At 40.4% G+C, this 16,357-nt stretch overlaps 1 protein-coding gene across 1 annotated transcript in view; it reads left to right on the forward strand.

The window, feature by feature from the left end:
• The window catches only part of LOC147331932 (ras-related protein Rab-2A), a 32,239-nt gene extending 16,551 nt beyond the window's left edge, over positions 1–15,688 (forward strand). The window contains exons 5-8 of the mRNA XM_086288265.1: positions 467–559; positions 1,905–2,016; positions 8,044–8,112; positions 12,965–15,688. Coding sequence (XP_086144391.1) covers positions 467–559; positions 1,905–2,016; positions 8,044–8,112; positions 12,965–13,060 — 370 coding nt within the window. The 3' untranslated portion in view covers positions 13,061–15,688. The remainder of the gene's footprint in view (positions 1–466; positions 560–1,904; positions 2,017–8,043; positions 8,113–12,964) is intronic.
• The last annotated feature ends 669 nt before the right edge of the window (positions 15,689–16,357 follow it).

Raw genomic sequence — 16,357 nt, forward strand, 5'->3', positions numbered from 1 at the left:
GCTGGCGAATCGAGCTTTGATGATCTGTCTCTCTTTCGTCTCTTGTTTCCTTTCATGTGTTTGCTGTAGATACTCTAATAAAAGCAGCAATCCTAGTGAATGACAATTCATCCGTTAGTGCTCAGGTATATGAAGAGTTGAAAACTGTCTGGAGATGTATTCCCATCACATTTGTCACCTGTAAGAAATTAAACTGAAGCAATAATTATTGCGATTAATGTGCATAAAGGAGTTACAGAGGTAGATGTATATTTTTCAGGATGAGGGAGTTTTCTGTTTAAATAGTTGGCATAATTGCAAGAGGAAGTGGCACACACATCAGTCACCAATTTAAAAGGAAACGGCAGATCTGTAAAATCAGTTATGTTTATGCGTCTGCGTGACAACAGCTGCTTTATCTGGCATGCTTTCAGTTTGATCTCAATGCAGTCATAGTGAAACCATCAATCTGTGCTCGTTTGAACAGAAGGGACACTTTCAACCACTTGACGACCTGGTTAGAGGATGCCCGCCAACATTCCAACTCCAATATGGTCATCATGCTCATTGGCAACAAGAGGTAACATGTTTTTTAGTTTGTTAGTTTGCCCCCCTCCCCCCTTCTACGGTGATGGCTGCCCACTGCCCTACATAACGCTGTACCATTAATAGTGTGTTTTACAACATGTTGCTGTGTAACGATGACTTGTCTGACTTTGTTTTTTATGGCTGAGGCTGGTCATAATTTTACACTGTCACTAAGTGTGTAATTCAGTCACTTCTGCTTTTCTCCCCCAGACACACTCTGTGCTCAAGCTTACATAACACACCACCATGTAAGAAACTTGTCACAACAAGTGACGTCCATTGCTAAATGTGCTTTAATATTTACAACTTACATGAGGAAGTTTCTTTCCACAGTTCTCTTCAGCTGGTATTGAACAAACTGCTTGCTCACTCATATTCTGTAAAATGACAGTTTCCAAAAAATGTAGCTTTTGATACAATTACAGACACATTGGCATTAACTCTGCCGTTTAAAAAGACATTTACTTTGTGTGATCTGAGGTGGAATTGTTGAATTTAGAAAACGGCAATCTACACTAAGCTAGCAGTAAGTTAGCCACCTAAAAGCAGAAGGCATTACTCTCTTACTCTCTGCTGCTAGACATTTCCCAGTCAAGACCTTAAAGTAGCTTCATGATATCATGAAGTAGCAATTCAATTCAATTTTATTTATATAGTCCCAAACCACAACATCAGTCACCTCAACGAGCTTGAGGATAAGTTTTCAAACAAGAAAATGTTAATTTGATATATGTTATATGTCCGGTTTTGCCGTGTGTTTAAAAAATAAAATAAAATCCTTCCAAAATGTCTTGGATCTTTATCCAGATCAACTCCAAAATCTAATCACTTCTGAGTTGTTGGGCTAATCCCAGTGTCTGGTAAAATGTTTGTGTAAATCCATCCATGACGTTCTAAATAATCCCACTAGTAAACAGACAAGCCAAATGTAGGTACAGATTTCTTGGGATTTACAAAGAGAGCATAAAATGTTTAATTTGTTTTTGTTTAATTTATATTTCTCATCATTTTGATGCAGAATGGAAATAATGGCTTTAATTTTTCTTAAATGAGTAGTTACCAGAAGTACACAAAATACAAGCCCCTGACAAGAATGGACCCAGAGAAAATTCAGTTGCACGCTATAGTTGTAATGAGTTTGGCTACAAGGGTGCTTCATTTTTAAAAAACATAGTTTAAAGTGATCTTCTGCAATTTCTACCAAAACTGCTTTTGTAAAATCAGTAATCCTGTAGCAAATAAGGATACACGTGACCAACACTGAACTGCCTAGCAATTTAGTTTGTAATTCATGGCTTGCTACATCATTTTATAATTGATTGTATCTATTGTTTTAGTGACCTGGAGTCAAGGAGAGAGGTGAAGAAAGAGGAAGGTGAAGCATTTGCCAGAGAACATGGACTCATATTCATGGAGACCTCAGCTAAGACTGCCTCTAATGTAGAGGAGGTAATTCCATACACGCAACCCTACCAGCTTTCACCACCTATTTATCTGAATTAGGAATTTGCCTTGGAGGTCAGCATTATATTTGAATATATTTTAGGAAGTCTTTCTAATCACAGTCAGCTGGTTGTGATGGTAGTTCATCTGAAGATGGTGATAGCCCTGCTAAATATCTGCTTATTGTGAGTATGTTATCACATAAGCGCTGCCATAGGGTCATAGACGAAACACATGGACTGTATATAAAAAATCAGCATAACTTGCTGGTGAGGCCAACATGGAGGGTCTTTAACTTGCTTTCTTTTTAATCGCCAGCAGGGGGAGAGTTCTTTCTTTCCTTTTTTTTTTTTTTTTTAAAGGAGTTTAGTTTTATAGAAATATATTTTTAAAAAATGGCCCCCAGCTTCCTCAATCTGGTCTAGATTCTGATCTTTTTGTGTACACCATACTTGTTGTTTTGTATCACATTTAGTTAAAAGGGAGAGGAAGGATATGATTTAGGGTGGACCTACCTTGTTACTGATTCTTGGGTGTGCTGTGTCCCTCAATTTCTGAGTCAGAACCCACCCTTTGCTCAGTGTCCAGACACCAAGACTTTAACTGCCAAAACACTCACATTGCAGCACTGCAACAGGACTAGCTACAGGATTGCAACGAATAGCTACAGCCATCTTGTATATACAGTCTATGCATTCAGCCCAGTTTGGGAATTTTCATGCATAATCATATATTCCTTTCTCAGATATATAAAATCTCCAAAGTAACAATATGGATGGAAAAATATTTTGTCCATTGAATTAGTAAGATTTGTAATTTATTAGCCAAGTTGCAGCTGTGTTTCTGAAGCAAACATACAGACAAAACAAATTTTCCTTCAGGTTTAATTTGTATTCAAAATTACTATTTAGGTCAGATAAATGCTGAAAACCAACCTATAAAGAATTCATAGACTTCATGCTGTTTGTGGAACACATTAATCAAGCACAATTCATCTTTGTCCTTTTATAGGTCCAAAGTACATTGTAAGTTTCTAACGTAAATCTTCTAGTTAAGTTAGTTTTTCCATTCTTACACAAACTGAATTTTAAATGCTTGTTATTTTTAAAAGATGTGCAAATATGTCTAAAAATATAACGGTACCCCTTCATTTTCTTACACGCCCCTGATATTCCTGTATTTACCATTCAGTGCATTAGCTTTAACAAATTACCTGTAAAAAGTTTTATTGGGGCTCAGAAACACAGTAACACAAAATCAACTTTGTGTCTAACTTGCAAACTCACACTCACAGTCTTCCTCGTCAGTTGGTTTCTGGCCTGAAAAGCCTCAACATTTGTAATGTTGCCACATTCATCGTCTGCAGCCAGAAAAGACCATATTTTGACAGTAGGGCCAAATGCAAAGTTATCAGCTAACAATGGCAATCTTGGTTAGAGAACTGCATACAAAAACTGTATGGATGCAACATGTAGACACAGAAACCTGATCAACAAAATGTACAGAAACTGGAGTACAAGATGTTTGAATGTCTCAAGCGGCAGGCCTGAGGATTTGTCTGATAATTCGCCACCAGAGGTCATGACTAATAGACCACAATCAGGTGGCTGTGTTGCCACAACTCTAACTTTAAAGCTTAAAAAACATGTAAGATACTTTTTAGCGATTGCGAGATTGTTTATAAAATAGAAAACTGGAACTGCCTATAAAAAGTTTTCGGCAGTTCCACGATAGCTTAATTTACCAGCCCTGGATTTGGCGACTTGTTTACTGCCAATAGCCTTAAACACTACATAACTTTTTTTTTTTTTAATGACCAGCAATAACTGTTGTTCCAATAAGACTTGTGGTTTTATAGAAGTCTGTCAGAAAACAACCCTCTGCTCTGACCTTCACAAACCCTTTCCTTCATAGTCTCAGTCATCCAAGCCCATGGTGTAAGTGTGAAGTATTTTAAAAGTTAGACAAGAGAAGATTGTCCAGGATGTTATCATTGTGATTGAAAAGTTGTTACCCAAATAGCGTGGTTTCTCAGTTAGACACACCCCTGGCTCGTCACATCTGGCTTCAGGACACCAAAAAAACACCATGTAAATGATTTTCCACTCTCTGTGAAGAAGACGCTCAGTCGAGGCTTCAAACCTGCACTTTACAATCCATTGGGTGACATCCATCTTTCATATACCTGTCTATGCCAACAACACATGTATTTCAGAATCAGAATACTTTATTGATCCCTGGGGGAAATTATTTATTTTTTTGTTACAGTGCTCCATTATAAACAAACATTGACAAGACAGACAATAGGCTAACTAAGAATAGTACAATATATATATTTCACTTATTAATAAATAGCTGAAAAGAAACATGTGTAGTTGTAGCAGCAAACAGTGTGTTAAGTGGATGGATTGTACAGGGAGATGGCCACAGGCAGGAAAGATTTCCTGTGTCGTTCAGTGGTGCTTTTCGGTACTCTGTCTCTCACTGAACGTGCTCCTGTGACTGACCAGCATGTCATGGAGTGGGTGGGAGGTGTTATCCAACATTGTCTTTATTTTGGACAACATCCGCCTCTCCGACACCACCTTGAGGGAGTCCAGCTCCATCCCCACAACATTACTGGCCTTACGGATTGGTTTATTGAGTCTGTTGGCATTTGTTTTTACATGTTCCATGATAAACAAGTCTGTGCACATTTTGGATCAGTAGTAAAAGTCAACACACATTTTATTTCTTGTTATAATGTTCTGTGTCACAGATTTAACATTTGACTAAATTCCACATCAGACTCAAACCTCCTGATTAACCAGCAGTGTCAAGGATCACAATGGTGGTGTATAACCTTACCAGCCTCACAGTAGTATCACAAACTCCAGTTGGCACACTGAGCATCCTTCTCCACCCCTGAGAGAGAGACACCCCTGGTGATGTTGTGTGTAATGAATGCATGGCGTCGTCTTCTGGGACCCCTCTCTCACTTATCCAATCACATAAATCCTATCCTACACAGTGCAGCATGCAAGCTAGGAGCACGGCGCTGTATGTTCATGTGTGGGTGGGTGTCAGTGGTGATTTGGTTTTGGGGTTTTTTGGGTGTGTGTCTTGTTTTGCTTTTATTTCCCCCCAATCTCTCCTTCATACCGTCTTACGCCTGGCCTATATCATGCAAACACATACACCAACACCACTGATGAGTCGAGTCCTTTCTTGGGTTAAGATAAGGGGGAGGTGTGCGTGTGCGTGCATGCGCGCGTGTGTGGTATGATTAATTTGTCTCATTAGTGTCCTCTGAATCCTCCTGATACCACTCCTCTCCACCCTTCCCTTCATCTCTCCTCGCTCCATCCCTCCTCATCCCTTGACGTCCATCATTTGCTCTTTAGCTCTCCTCCTTTACCTCCCCCATCCTGCTCCACGATTCCTTTCTTCCTCCCCCCTCCTCCAACGTGTCTTCCTGCCCTTTTTTATTCATTTTATCCTCCCCCAATTCCCTCCTCTCCTGCTCTTCAACCCATCGCCTCCCCTCCTCTCTCGAGCAGTATATCAACCGGTTATAGTTCATACATATTCATAACCTCCACCCCGCCTCCCCTCACAGCGACATTCAGCAGCCAATCAGCATGCTGGGTTTGTCGTCAGGGTCTGTGGGTGGACATTGAGGCTGATAGGATGGTCCTTACAGATAGATGGAGAGAAATTGCTGTAAGCACCTTTTCATCATCTCTTCTGCCCACCCTTCCTTCACTAAGATCCTAACCTTAACCTCTGCTCGCTTCTGTTCTTGTTCACCAGTCTTTCTTCTTATATTTCTTCACCTCTGCTGGTTTTTTTTTTTTTTTTTGCCCACTGATTAATTGCTTGTTTACTGTATTTAATTTTTTTTTAAATATTTTTTCCCAGTATTCTGTTATCAGCCATGTAATGGTTTTTCACTCTCTATTCTTTGCCCTATCACCATCTATAAATCTTCTGTAGTCACCTCAGTTTTCTCCCTCTTGTTTTCACTTTCTACACATATCTGCAGGTCCATTAGTTTAACTCAAAAAAAGAAAGTCTAAGTACATTTGATGGTAAAGAGGGTGCAGTGATGAGTTGAAGAAGGGAAAGAGGACAGCATGAGGAGGACAGAGTACACTAGAGTGCACCCTTGGGCTCAGTCTATTTCCGACAGGGTGTCAGATAGAAGTTCAGGACATATTTTCAGTTCTTGAACATTCCTTTTTTTCTGATGAGGCTTAGTTTTGACTGCCATTACTTATATGAGCCGGCATTGTTAGATCATTTCTACATAGAGTGAAGGTTATGACATCTGAGCTGGTGTCGCATTTCTAGTTATCCCAGCTGCTCTTGAGCTCGGACCCTTGAGACAGAAAGACTCCCCCTGGAGACGAATGCATCGATACCGTAGTCATAGGCCGGTCGCTCAGGGAGATTAATTCTACTTTATTCAATCATCTTTGATCCTTGCTGTGCTCTTAGTAAGCCCAAAGTAAGTGTGTGTGTGTGTGTGTGTGTGTGTGTGTGTGTGTGTGTGTGTGTGTGTGTGTGTGTGTGTGTGTGTGTGTGAGTGTGTGTGAGAGAGACAAACTTTGTATTGTCTGCTTGTGTGTTCTGCTCAGATCTCTCTTGCTGATCTGCTCAAAAGGGCAACTGCATCTTCTAACAAGGTCTTACGCCATATCGCCTTAACTTCTCAAAGCTGGCTTGAAGTGCTTGGATAGTATTTGCAGAACAATCATACTTCTCAGTAGTAGTGTACATCATAAGCTCTTTAAGCCTTAACAAAACACAATTTTGAGAACATCTTCCAAAGAGCTCAGGGGTGCCAAAAGCCCCAATTTTACTCTTCTTTCTTTCTGTCTATATAATTTGGTAAATTGCAAGTTATGATAAATGTGTAGCTCTGAAGTCAAATATGAGATATCTTTAACATGTTTGAGCTAATTTGTTCAAAGAATCAAAACACAAAAACACCAGACATAACTCCCGCTGAATTTACATGTGAGAAGCATAGACTGAATATAAAAGATGGACCTACATGCCTTCTAATGAGCTGTTAGAGGCTGCAGAGTTATACAACTGTGTGCTTACATGTTAGAAACATAGCTTGCAGAAGAAGCCTTTTAAACTTAAGTTTTGTTTCTTTTTCTGAGGGTTTATTTTATTAGATTGTCATTTTCTACATGCAGCTTTTATGTCGCATGCAGCATGATGTCACCTTTTTTTTTTTTTTTTTTTTTAAATCTTTCTTTAGGTTGACATTTTTTTTCTTTACTAATTTTAGGGTTAACTTAGCATGCAAATACTTAACATTATTTTAGAAGCATGACTAATCATACAACACTTTATGAAATGCATTTACTTAAGACTGATATTATCTGCTTGTGGATTCATTGGTGTTAGTGTGTTTGTTGTCCAATAAGTAACTTAAAGGTTTGAAAGGATTTGTTTGTGCTTTAAATAGAGAGCTGAAGTCAAGGTACGTCTGACCTAGCCTAGCAGTTAGCATTTTTTCCAGAGTAAGCACAGCTGCGCAGACATTTTATGCCTTTATCATGTGGAGACTGCACCATCGAACACAGATTTTTTTGGTGACCGTTTTTGGTTATCATTTGCCTGCCAGGTGTGTTTTTCCACTCACACAAACTTGTGAATTTATTTGTGTTCAGCAGCCAATAATTAAATATAGATCGTCTGACTTTGTTACTTGCACTTGACACACCTATATGGAATATTTAACAGATCAGTTCATGCTTTGTGTCACTGATGTGAGAGAGGGCATAAAACTGGGAGTGGTAAGTTCACTGTGATGTCAAGTTTCAAAGTTCTGTGAGGTGTTTTTGAGCTGTGACGGGAAGCTCGGGCTGCAGCTGAACAGTAAATGGCTGAAAGTCAGAGCCTGGTTATGTTACTGAAACTTGAATTTGCTTTGCATTCCTAATGACATGAGGCTCATTTATAGGAGTCAGCATAAAAAGATGGTTTTAACCTTCCTGTCCTCTCTGTCTGTTTCACTTCCTGTCTCTACGGCAGGCTTTCATCAACACAGCCAAGGAGATCTATGAGAAGATCCAGGAGGGAGTGTTTGATATCAACAATGAGGTGAGATACTGTGTTCCTCCTGTGTTGGGTTTTTTTTCCTCCCTGAGCCGCCTTCTCTCTTCTTTGTTCTTCTCTTTCCTTCCCCTCTTCTTCCTCAGTGTGGTTTTGCAGCAGTGTGTGTGTGGTTTGCCATGCTCCCTCTCTTTCAAAAAGAAGGGGAAAAAAGCCCTCCACTCAGCTTCCTTTGACTGCAGCCAAGCAAAACTCCCAGTGTTCCTCCTCTCCTCTGCTCTATTTTCCACACACACTCTCTTCACTTCTTAGTTTGCGCTCTCTCCCTGTCTCACTCTCTCTGTCTCTCTCTCGGCATCTTGCCAGCTCATAAATTCCTCACATCCCACAAGGTCTCAGTCATTGGGCAAGAAAACAAACACTCAGCCAGCCAGTCAGACTGGAAGCTGCCCATCCAGCCAAATAGAAAGTTTGTGAACCAGACATTGAGATTCATATCATCATCTTAGTGAAAGACTAAGTGTAAGAAAGGCTAATTTCACATAAAGAGTGCAAAATCCAAACACTCGGAATCCATTCATTAAAATTCAGAGCACTATTATTTATACAGCGTGACAGGAGTGAACTCAAAGTGCTTTCCCAGTGTAGGAAAAAGGATTAACATTCCAAGTATTGAAAAACATACGGAATAGACTGTGACAGCACTGAATAGTGAGTTTAAAAGGAGAAGGATGTATACAGATTCAAATTGGGGGAAAATGAAATAAACAATTACAATAAATAATAAAAATGGCTAACTGTAATAGAAATGCACTGACTGCAATTTTCTTGGCCAATTTGTGTTTTGGTTTTTGGTTTTTTTTGTGGGGGTTTTTCCTTCTTGTTCTCCCAGAAGTATAAGCTCCCTTGTCACAAGGGGTCACCACAGCGGGTAGCTCCGGATGTTTGATTTGGCAGAGTTTTACACCAGATGCCCTTCCTGACACAACCCCAAAGGGGATTTGTGTCTTCTGCCGATACCGATTTTAGCTGATTCACGTTTTCTATCTATGAGCTCTGACAGCATATACAGACTAAATAATTACATAATATTTTTTTTCTTGATAAAAGAAATCCCTCAATTTTACAGAAAAATGCAAGTTATAGTTACTCATTGTGGTTAAAGTCAGGACCTGTTAACACAAATATCATTGTAGGTTTAAGATCTTTTTCCACATTATTAAACATATTTAGTTATAAACTTAAACATGACACAAGCTTTTGTAACATCCACAGTTGATAATACTGCCTACAATGCTCTGATTGGCTGTGATAATAATGCAACCCCATGATGAATCTCTGAAGGTGAATCTCCATCGAGAGGCTAATATCAAGTTCACTGTGGACGTGCACCAAGTTGGCTATCCAGTCCAGATGGTTATCTCCAAATTGTGAAGCACATAAATGTGTTTCCTGTAGTCACATGATGTAAGTCGTGTAATGGTTCTCAAACACACACACATATGCAGAGTGCCAGAGTTTGGTGCCTGTCAGGCTCGCCAGCCCTCAAGTACAGGCAGTGGGCAGGCAGAGCTGGAGGAAGCCAGCCACAGAGTGTTTTTGTTATTAGTAACAGTAAGACGGAGCGAAGGCAGGCCGGCCGGCCAAACCACATCAGCTGACTGGCTGCGAGAGAGAGGGAAGCCCCACCAGAAATGTTGGCAGTCACTATGAGAAAACACACTCACTCTCACACACACATGGCCTTAGCTCAATAAATGTGATTTAAAGGCATACAGGGTTTCCCAGAGGCACTACTGCTACTGAATGTAGGAGGGGGGGTTACAGTGAGAGGAGGAGATAAATATATACAGAGGCAGAGAGCGAGGGAGGCTGAGACTGTGCTACAGCCACACAGAGAGAGACATGATGAAACACAGAGGGAAAGTGAGCACTACAGTACAGAGAGAGGGAGGGAGAGATGAAAGTGTCTCCCTACCACCCACCTGCCTCTCTTTTTCCTCGTTTCTTTTCTTTTACAAGTGCTTTTCTTTTTTTCCCCCAGCGTCCTTGAGTGCTGCTGGTGTTTCCTTTTCTTTTGTGCTACGCAGCAGCACCTGTTGCTTCCTCTGTGATGAGATCTAATAGGAGCTCCCACAGGCACGGTTCAGTGTTAATCTCACCATGAAAGCTATAACACAGTCATTCTGAGGTGGCTTTATTTAGTCCAATACTGCGACTGCACTTTTTTGTTATAGCTGGGCCTGTTTTTCCATTTCATTGAGCTATACAGTATATGACTGTTTTTGTGTTTTTAAAAAAACGAAAAGAGAAGAAATCTATGATGCGAATTAGATATTTGTTAATCTAACTGTGTCTAGACACCGATAGTAATCCTACAGTTTCATTGTACATGTACAATGACAATAAAGGGCTATTCTATTCTGTAACTTTAGCTACACTGTGAATGATGCTATGATGCTATTAGTTGGATGAATAAAGTGGACATCAAGGCATTGGTTTGAAGCCTTATCCTGTTAAACATACTTCACCACGGGACTACATTCAGACCCAAAAAAGTTTTCTGGTTAACTTTGTTACTGCCGACAGTTGCCAGCTTGCATAGGTCACTGAGCTCAGCTGCATGTTCACACGCCGCCTTCTCCTAGCTTTAGCACACCTGTTGTTTGATAGGGGCCTGGTCCCACTATGGGCACAGTGAGAGACATCGAAAAGTCTGCGAAGGAGTGTTTGCTTAAACTCTCTTACAGGAATTTAAAGCTGTCACCTGAATGTTGCAGTAACATGAACCTTTAAGAATAATATAAACTGGTCTGCCTTGTTTTACGTGACATCTTACAGACTGGAAAATGTCACAGGTAACTGGGTAAAGTGGTACCAGGACCAACACTGTCATGTCTCCGAAATGGCAAATAGGTCAATAAAATGGGTAACAACAACAGCAAACAAAAAAAAAGGACAAAAATCCCTGCTTATTTTAAAATATATTTCCTAATAGTGCCGATAGAAATACCTGCTCTTACCTTCCAAACTGTTTACTTTGTTGGACATCAGCTGTTGCTTTCCGTCCCTCCCCTCCAGACTCCAGGTTCAGTTAGTAATTGCTTTAGCACTTTTCTACTCTGAGCACTTAAAGACTCAAAGATGAATTGATGCTGTGGTCTCTCACGCTGTCAATGCCTCTTTCGTGGGACACTTTATGTTCTACTCGTGTCTGATTATTTTTATAGCTGCAACGAAAGCACTGTGCGCTAGGGCTGGGCCATATCATACCGTTCACAGTAATACCGGTTGGGCAACAATAAGAAAATGAAATATCGCGATAGAATATGGGTAAAACGCGCATGCACAGTGCCTTTGTTTTTGTACGCACATGGCGTTTTTCGGTGGTGACGGAGAATGAGAAGGGCGAAAGCGGATCGTTGGATGAAACTGATGAACCAGAACTGGTTTGTAAAAATGCTGCAACTTCAGTGGTGTGGAACTGGTTTAGCTTTCGTCCGTCAGATACACAACAAAGCACTATTTTTGGTAGCGCATGCTAGCGGGCCGTCGTTATTACCGTGTTTTTTTGGAAAATACGGCACACTTAAAATCAATCCTTTGATTTTTCTGAAAATCGACAGAGCCCCTTATAATCCCGTGTGCCTTATGTATGAACTCTGGTTGTGTTTACTGACCTCGAACCGATTTTATGTGGCGCTCGAAAATCTGTCAAATGTTTTAGTAAGACTTTGCTAAGCTACGAACCCGCACCGCTTGATGGATTGTCGGAGCATTACAGCTATCGTAGGCAGCCTCGCGGAGTGATACGTGCTGTGCTTCAGCATAATATTACCGTACTGTGTGTGTATAAGCTCTTTTTAAGTTTTGTGGATATTATACATGGTTATGCTGAGGACATGTCGACCAATTTCCACTGGAAATGCCTTTTGGTTAAACTGTCAGCAAGGAATTTGCATTTGCACTGTTAAATTTTTATATAACTTTAATGCACGTAAAAAACAGCTGCTTGTTTAAGTGAAAATACATTGATGGGTTTTTTTGCACTAATAAAGTTGTGGAGTTGTAAAGCATTTTGTCTAGTGTCAATTATATCGTCAGTTATATTGTTATCACAAATTTTCAAATGTATATCGTGATAAATATTTTTGGTCATTTCGCCCTGCTCTACTATGTGCTTGACTGAAAGGTGATGTCTGTGGCCTGATTTTGACTATATTTACAAGTTAAATGGTCACTCAAAGAAAGACAGAGGTGTCTTTACTTTCTTCTGCCACACTGCTGCTCTCACTCTGAGGCCTCACTGATAAATACAGCAAACACTGTGGTGCTAGATACCACTGTGAAGTAGGAAACTTTATGTGGATTTTATTTAGCTGTGGGCTAAAATCCACTAATAGGGTTTGACAAAGGAGACACAGTACAGTGTTTTCACATGCTGAACAAGCAGAGTTCCCAATTCTCAAAAATTAAAATCCAATGCCTGCCCAAGCGATGACTATTAGAATCACTGAATATTTGGCTAAATCATTAGTGGATTTACAACCATGACTTATTATTCATGCTTGCAAATTAGTTTGTGATTATTTTAGTGAATCCAACTTTTGTATAGGAACAGGTCTGTGCTATGTGTGAGAAGAGGTAGTGAGTAAAACACTAAAAATAGTCCATCTAGTATTTAAATTGGGTGTAGAGTCATGGTTCTCATGTTTTATGTAGACCGGAGAGAAAATAAGTGACCAGCTTGAACTAAACAGACAGGTGTCAGTATGAAATGTACAAAGAAATAATGAGGCCTCCCACAAGCATGTAATGGTGACATGGAGGCTTTATTCTGTTCTTGTTCAGATGAGATTTTTTATTTACCTTTGGTCTCTTTGTGTTTGTGTCCACCCAGGCTAACGGTATTAAGATTGGACCCCAGCATCCCACCACCAACTCCACACTGTCCAATACCCAGGGAGGCCACCAGGCTGGAGGGGGCTGCTGCTGAAGCCCCAGAACGCGCCTCCTTAACCTCCAGCCTCGACCCTTCCTCCTCCTCGCCTGCTCCGACCCTCTTGCATTTCTACAGAAATGTCCAGGCTCTCTTAACAGTTTAACCTCTCTCTCTCTCTCTCTCTCTCTCTGTCTCTCTCCTGCTGCATTTTTTTCGCTGCATCTCATCTCCCCCGAGTCTCTTAACCATTTTCATGAGGTCTAGGAGCTGCACCCCAACCAGTCATCCTGCAGGTTTACGAGGACAGAGTCCGCCTCACCTGCAGATGTGCCCACCTAATTTGTAGTTTTTCCTCAGTAGATTTTGGTTAGACACCTATCGGAGTGTTATTCCAGCAGTTCCTCTGAATTCTTTTGTGTGTTGTTGGGATGATTCAGTGCCGCAGGATTGCAAAGCTCTGCGGTGAGTCGACTTTGTCAAGATGGAGACATGACCGAGGGTAGACGTGAAACACTCTTAACTGGCTGGTTATATGGAATAAAGCGGGCGCTGTGTTTTGTCTATACACACATCTGTACATGTTTTTAAAGACCGTGTTGATAGCAGGACATGTTTAAACATGCTGAGTCAGTTTTCATTCTGTGCCTGTGTGTATAGGGATGATACAAGTATTCCACTGTCAGTCTGTGAGGTGGGGGAGGCTCCAAGTCGTTCTGTATTTTGTCCATAAAAAAATGTGCAAATCATGTCCTTTTTGTCCTTCCTTTTCCCTGCTTTTTGTCCTTGTTCTCTCTCTGTCCTTGTGCCCTTTTTGTTCATTTGCAGATGATTTGTATTACTGAACACTAAAAACTGCTTACAGTGTTTTAAACCACATGGAGAGAGAATAAAAGACCAAACTGTTGAGCGTGAACACGGATTCTTTGGGAGAGATGTAAAAAAAAAAAGAAAAGAAAAACAGGAAAGTTGAAATGATAAAGGGATGTCGAGAGCAGTGGTTACCATGATGAAGTTATGAAGTTTTAGGAAAAATGAATTGGTAATTTAGGATTTTGGGGGGGGGGGGTGTTTTTCTTATTTTTCTATATTTATCAGGCGCTTTTTTTGTGTGTGTGTGTATATATAGATCTTTAGATTTCTGTGGCTTTTTTTGAGCTGAAGCTTGGCATGTTGTTGTGGTCTAGTTATTTCTACACCATGCGATGGAATAAAAGAGCCTTCAAGCAGCTTTTTAGCGTTTTAAACAATTCTCATTTAAACCCAAAGGTACCGAGCTGCCCTGTTATATTAGGGTCGATGGTGTCCTTTCTTTTAAATGACAAGTATGAATGATAACAAGCTGTTAACAGGGGTGCACAGAGGCATTCACAGTCCCTGGTGGAGAACGGACTCCAGCTGAAAATGTCAAAGTGAGCTAAGATTTCCACCCAGAGTTAGCCTGCAGATATATAATGTATACTGTTTAGAGCTTGATCGATGGCTGCTGCAATGTTTTTTTTTGTTTTGTTTTGGGGGTTTTTTTGGCTTCAAGATCCCAGATGGAATGGCACCGTTTTACTGTTATGATCATGCTGTACTGCTTCAGTCGTTCACTCCTTTCCCCTCTTTCTCAAACTGTTTGGTAACAATACCACTCTACCAGTTTTTAATGCCAAATGATCGTGTTTACCTGTGTTTCTCATCAAACAAAGGATGAAGAAAAAATAAATCTGACCCAAAATCAGCTGTCTGCCTTAACTCCACCCCCCTGAGAGATTTGGACAGCTGCTAAAAAGAGCAACCCTTTTATCTGCAGATAGGCATTTGACCACTAATTAGCTAGAGTCACATACACAGTGAGAGACGTGCACATTTAGAGACCGTGATATGACTTGGAGAGAAGCCCAGTTTGAATCGGGGCATTTAAAATGAATCTAAACCCACATTTAGGTTTTTGTTTTTCTTCTTCGCTTCTCGTCCACCCTGCACACACACGCACCCACAAATTCATATGTATGCAAAGGTAGATGGTGCATACATATATTCCCTTCTATCTAACCTCGCTGTGTTTGCTCTCCTGGCTAACCGTACAACTGTTTTGGGTTTCACGGCAGTGCGAGTGAATCTGTGTTCTTATTTTACTTTCTTTTTTAAAGTACTAGATATATTCAGACAGTTATTAATCTTCTTCTGATGATGAATATTCTTTGTAAAGCAACGTGTAGTGTGTGTGTGTGTGTGGGTGTGTGTGTGTGTGTGTGTGTGGGTGTGTGTGTGTGTGTGTGGACCCAGAGGGGTTACAGGGGGAGGATCAAGCCAAACCTACCTGATGCGTCTATCTGCCTACTTATCTATCTATCTTATCTATGTGGCCCTCCTCTCACTCTTCCCTCTTCTACCTGCCTCTCCTCCCCTTCCCCTCAACGTTATTTGCTGTGTTTGTTCTTTGGAAAAAAGAAAACCTTGAAAAAAAGAAGGGGAAAAAAAGAAAATGCTATCACAATAAACTATAATAAAACATTCTAAACTCTAAAAATGTCATTTTGATGGTTATGTGGAGATGGAAAAATACAGTGTTAAAAAAAAAGTTGTATTTTCTATCATTTTATTTTATTTTCGAGTGCCACTTCTCACTGATAAGTCGTACTGCGTCCACATTTTGTTTTTCTGTGTCTGATTTATCCATTAAACTGAGCAAGCAGGGACGTGTGCACCCTTGGATCTGTGCTGTTTGACCTTGAGGCATCATGGAGGGTTGGTCCAATCCAGGGCCACTTAAAAAATAAGACTACATACATGTGTGACTTTTATATCAGAGTCCTCAGACTATCTTAGCAAATAACACGCACATTTAATATTTAGGTATTTTATAAGTTTCACATTTTTACTCTATTTTACACCAGCATCAGTTAGCATGCATAGTTCAGCTATAAGGGAGAGGATCATGGTGGCAGGTTCGTGAAGAAAAGATGCCATTCGTATTCTCCATATGGGTTTTCATTATGAGTCATAATGTAACCGTACAAAGTAGTTATGTGAAACCTGGTTTCTCGTAGAAACTACAAGGCTGCGTGATATCAAGCTTATTTTATTTAACTGAAGCATTTCACTCACAGAAGAACCGTTCTGCCTGCAGTCTTCTAAATTGAAACGGCAATGTCTGTGATTGGTGGAGGTTACCGCCACCATTGAATGATTTAAACCTGCAAACAGGTTGCTGACACTTGTTTTGTGGGACTGTAGTTGTGTGTAGGCCTACATCAACGGGTTTTCAACCTAAGCAAACAAGCTCCCGTCCACTGGAGATCGTATGCTGATTGGTTGACAAGTGGGCCGGAACAAGGAAGAGTGTGACACTGCTCTGTGTGTTAC

The sequence above is a fragment of the Aulonocara sp. 'chitande type north' Nkhata Bay genome, linkage group LG4, assembly GCF_057382095.1.
Source record: "Aulonocara sp. 'chitande type north' Nkhata Bay isolate Kocher_YH1m ecotype deep benthic linkage group LG4, A_spYH_male_GT1.1, whole genome shotgun sequence".
Classification (NCBI taxonomy): domain Eukaryota; kingdom Metazoa; phylum Chordata; class Actinopteri; order Cichliformes; family Cichlidae; genus Aulonocara; species Aulonocara sp. 'chitande type north' Nkhata Bay.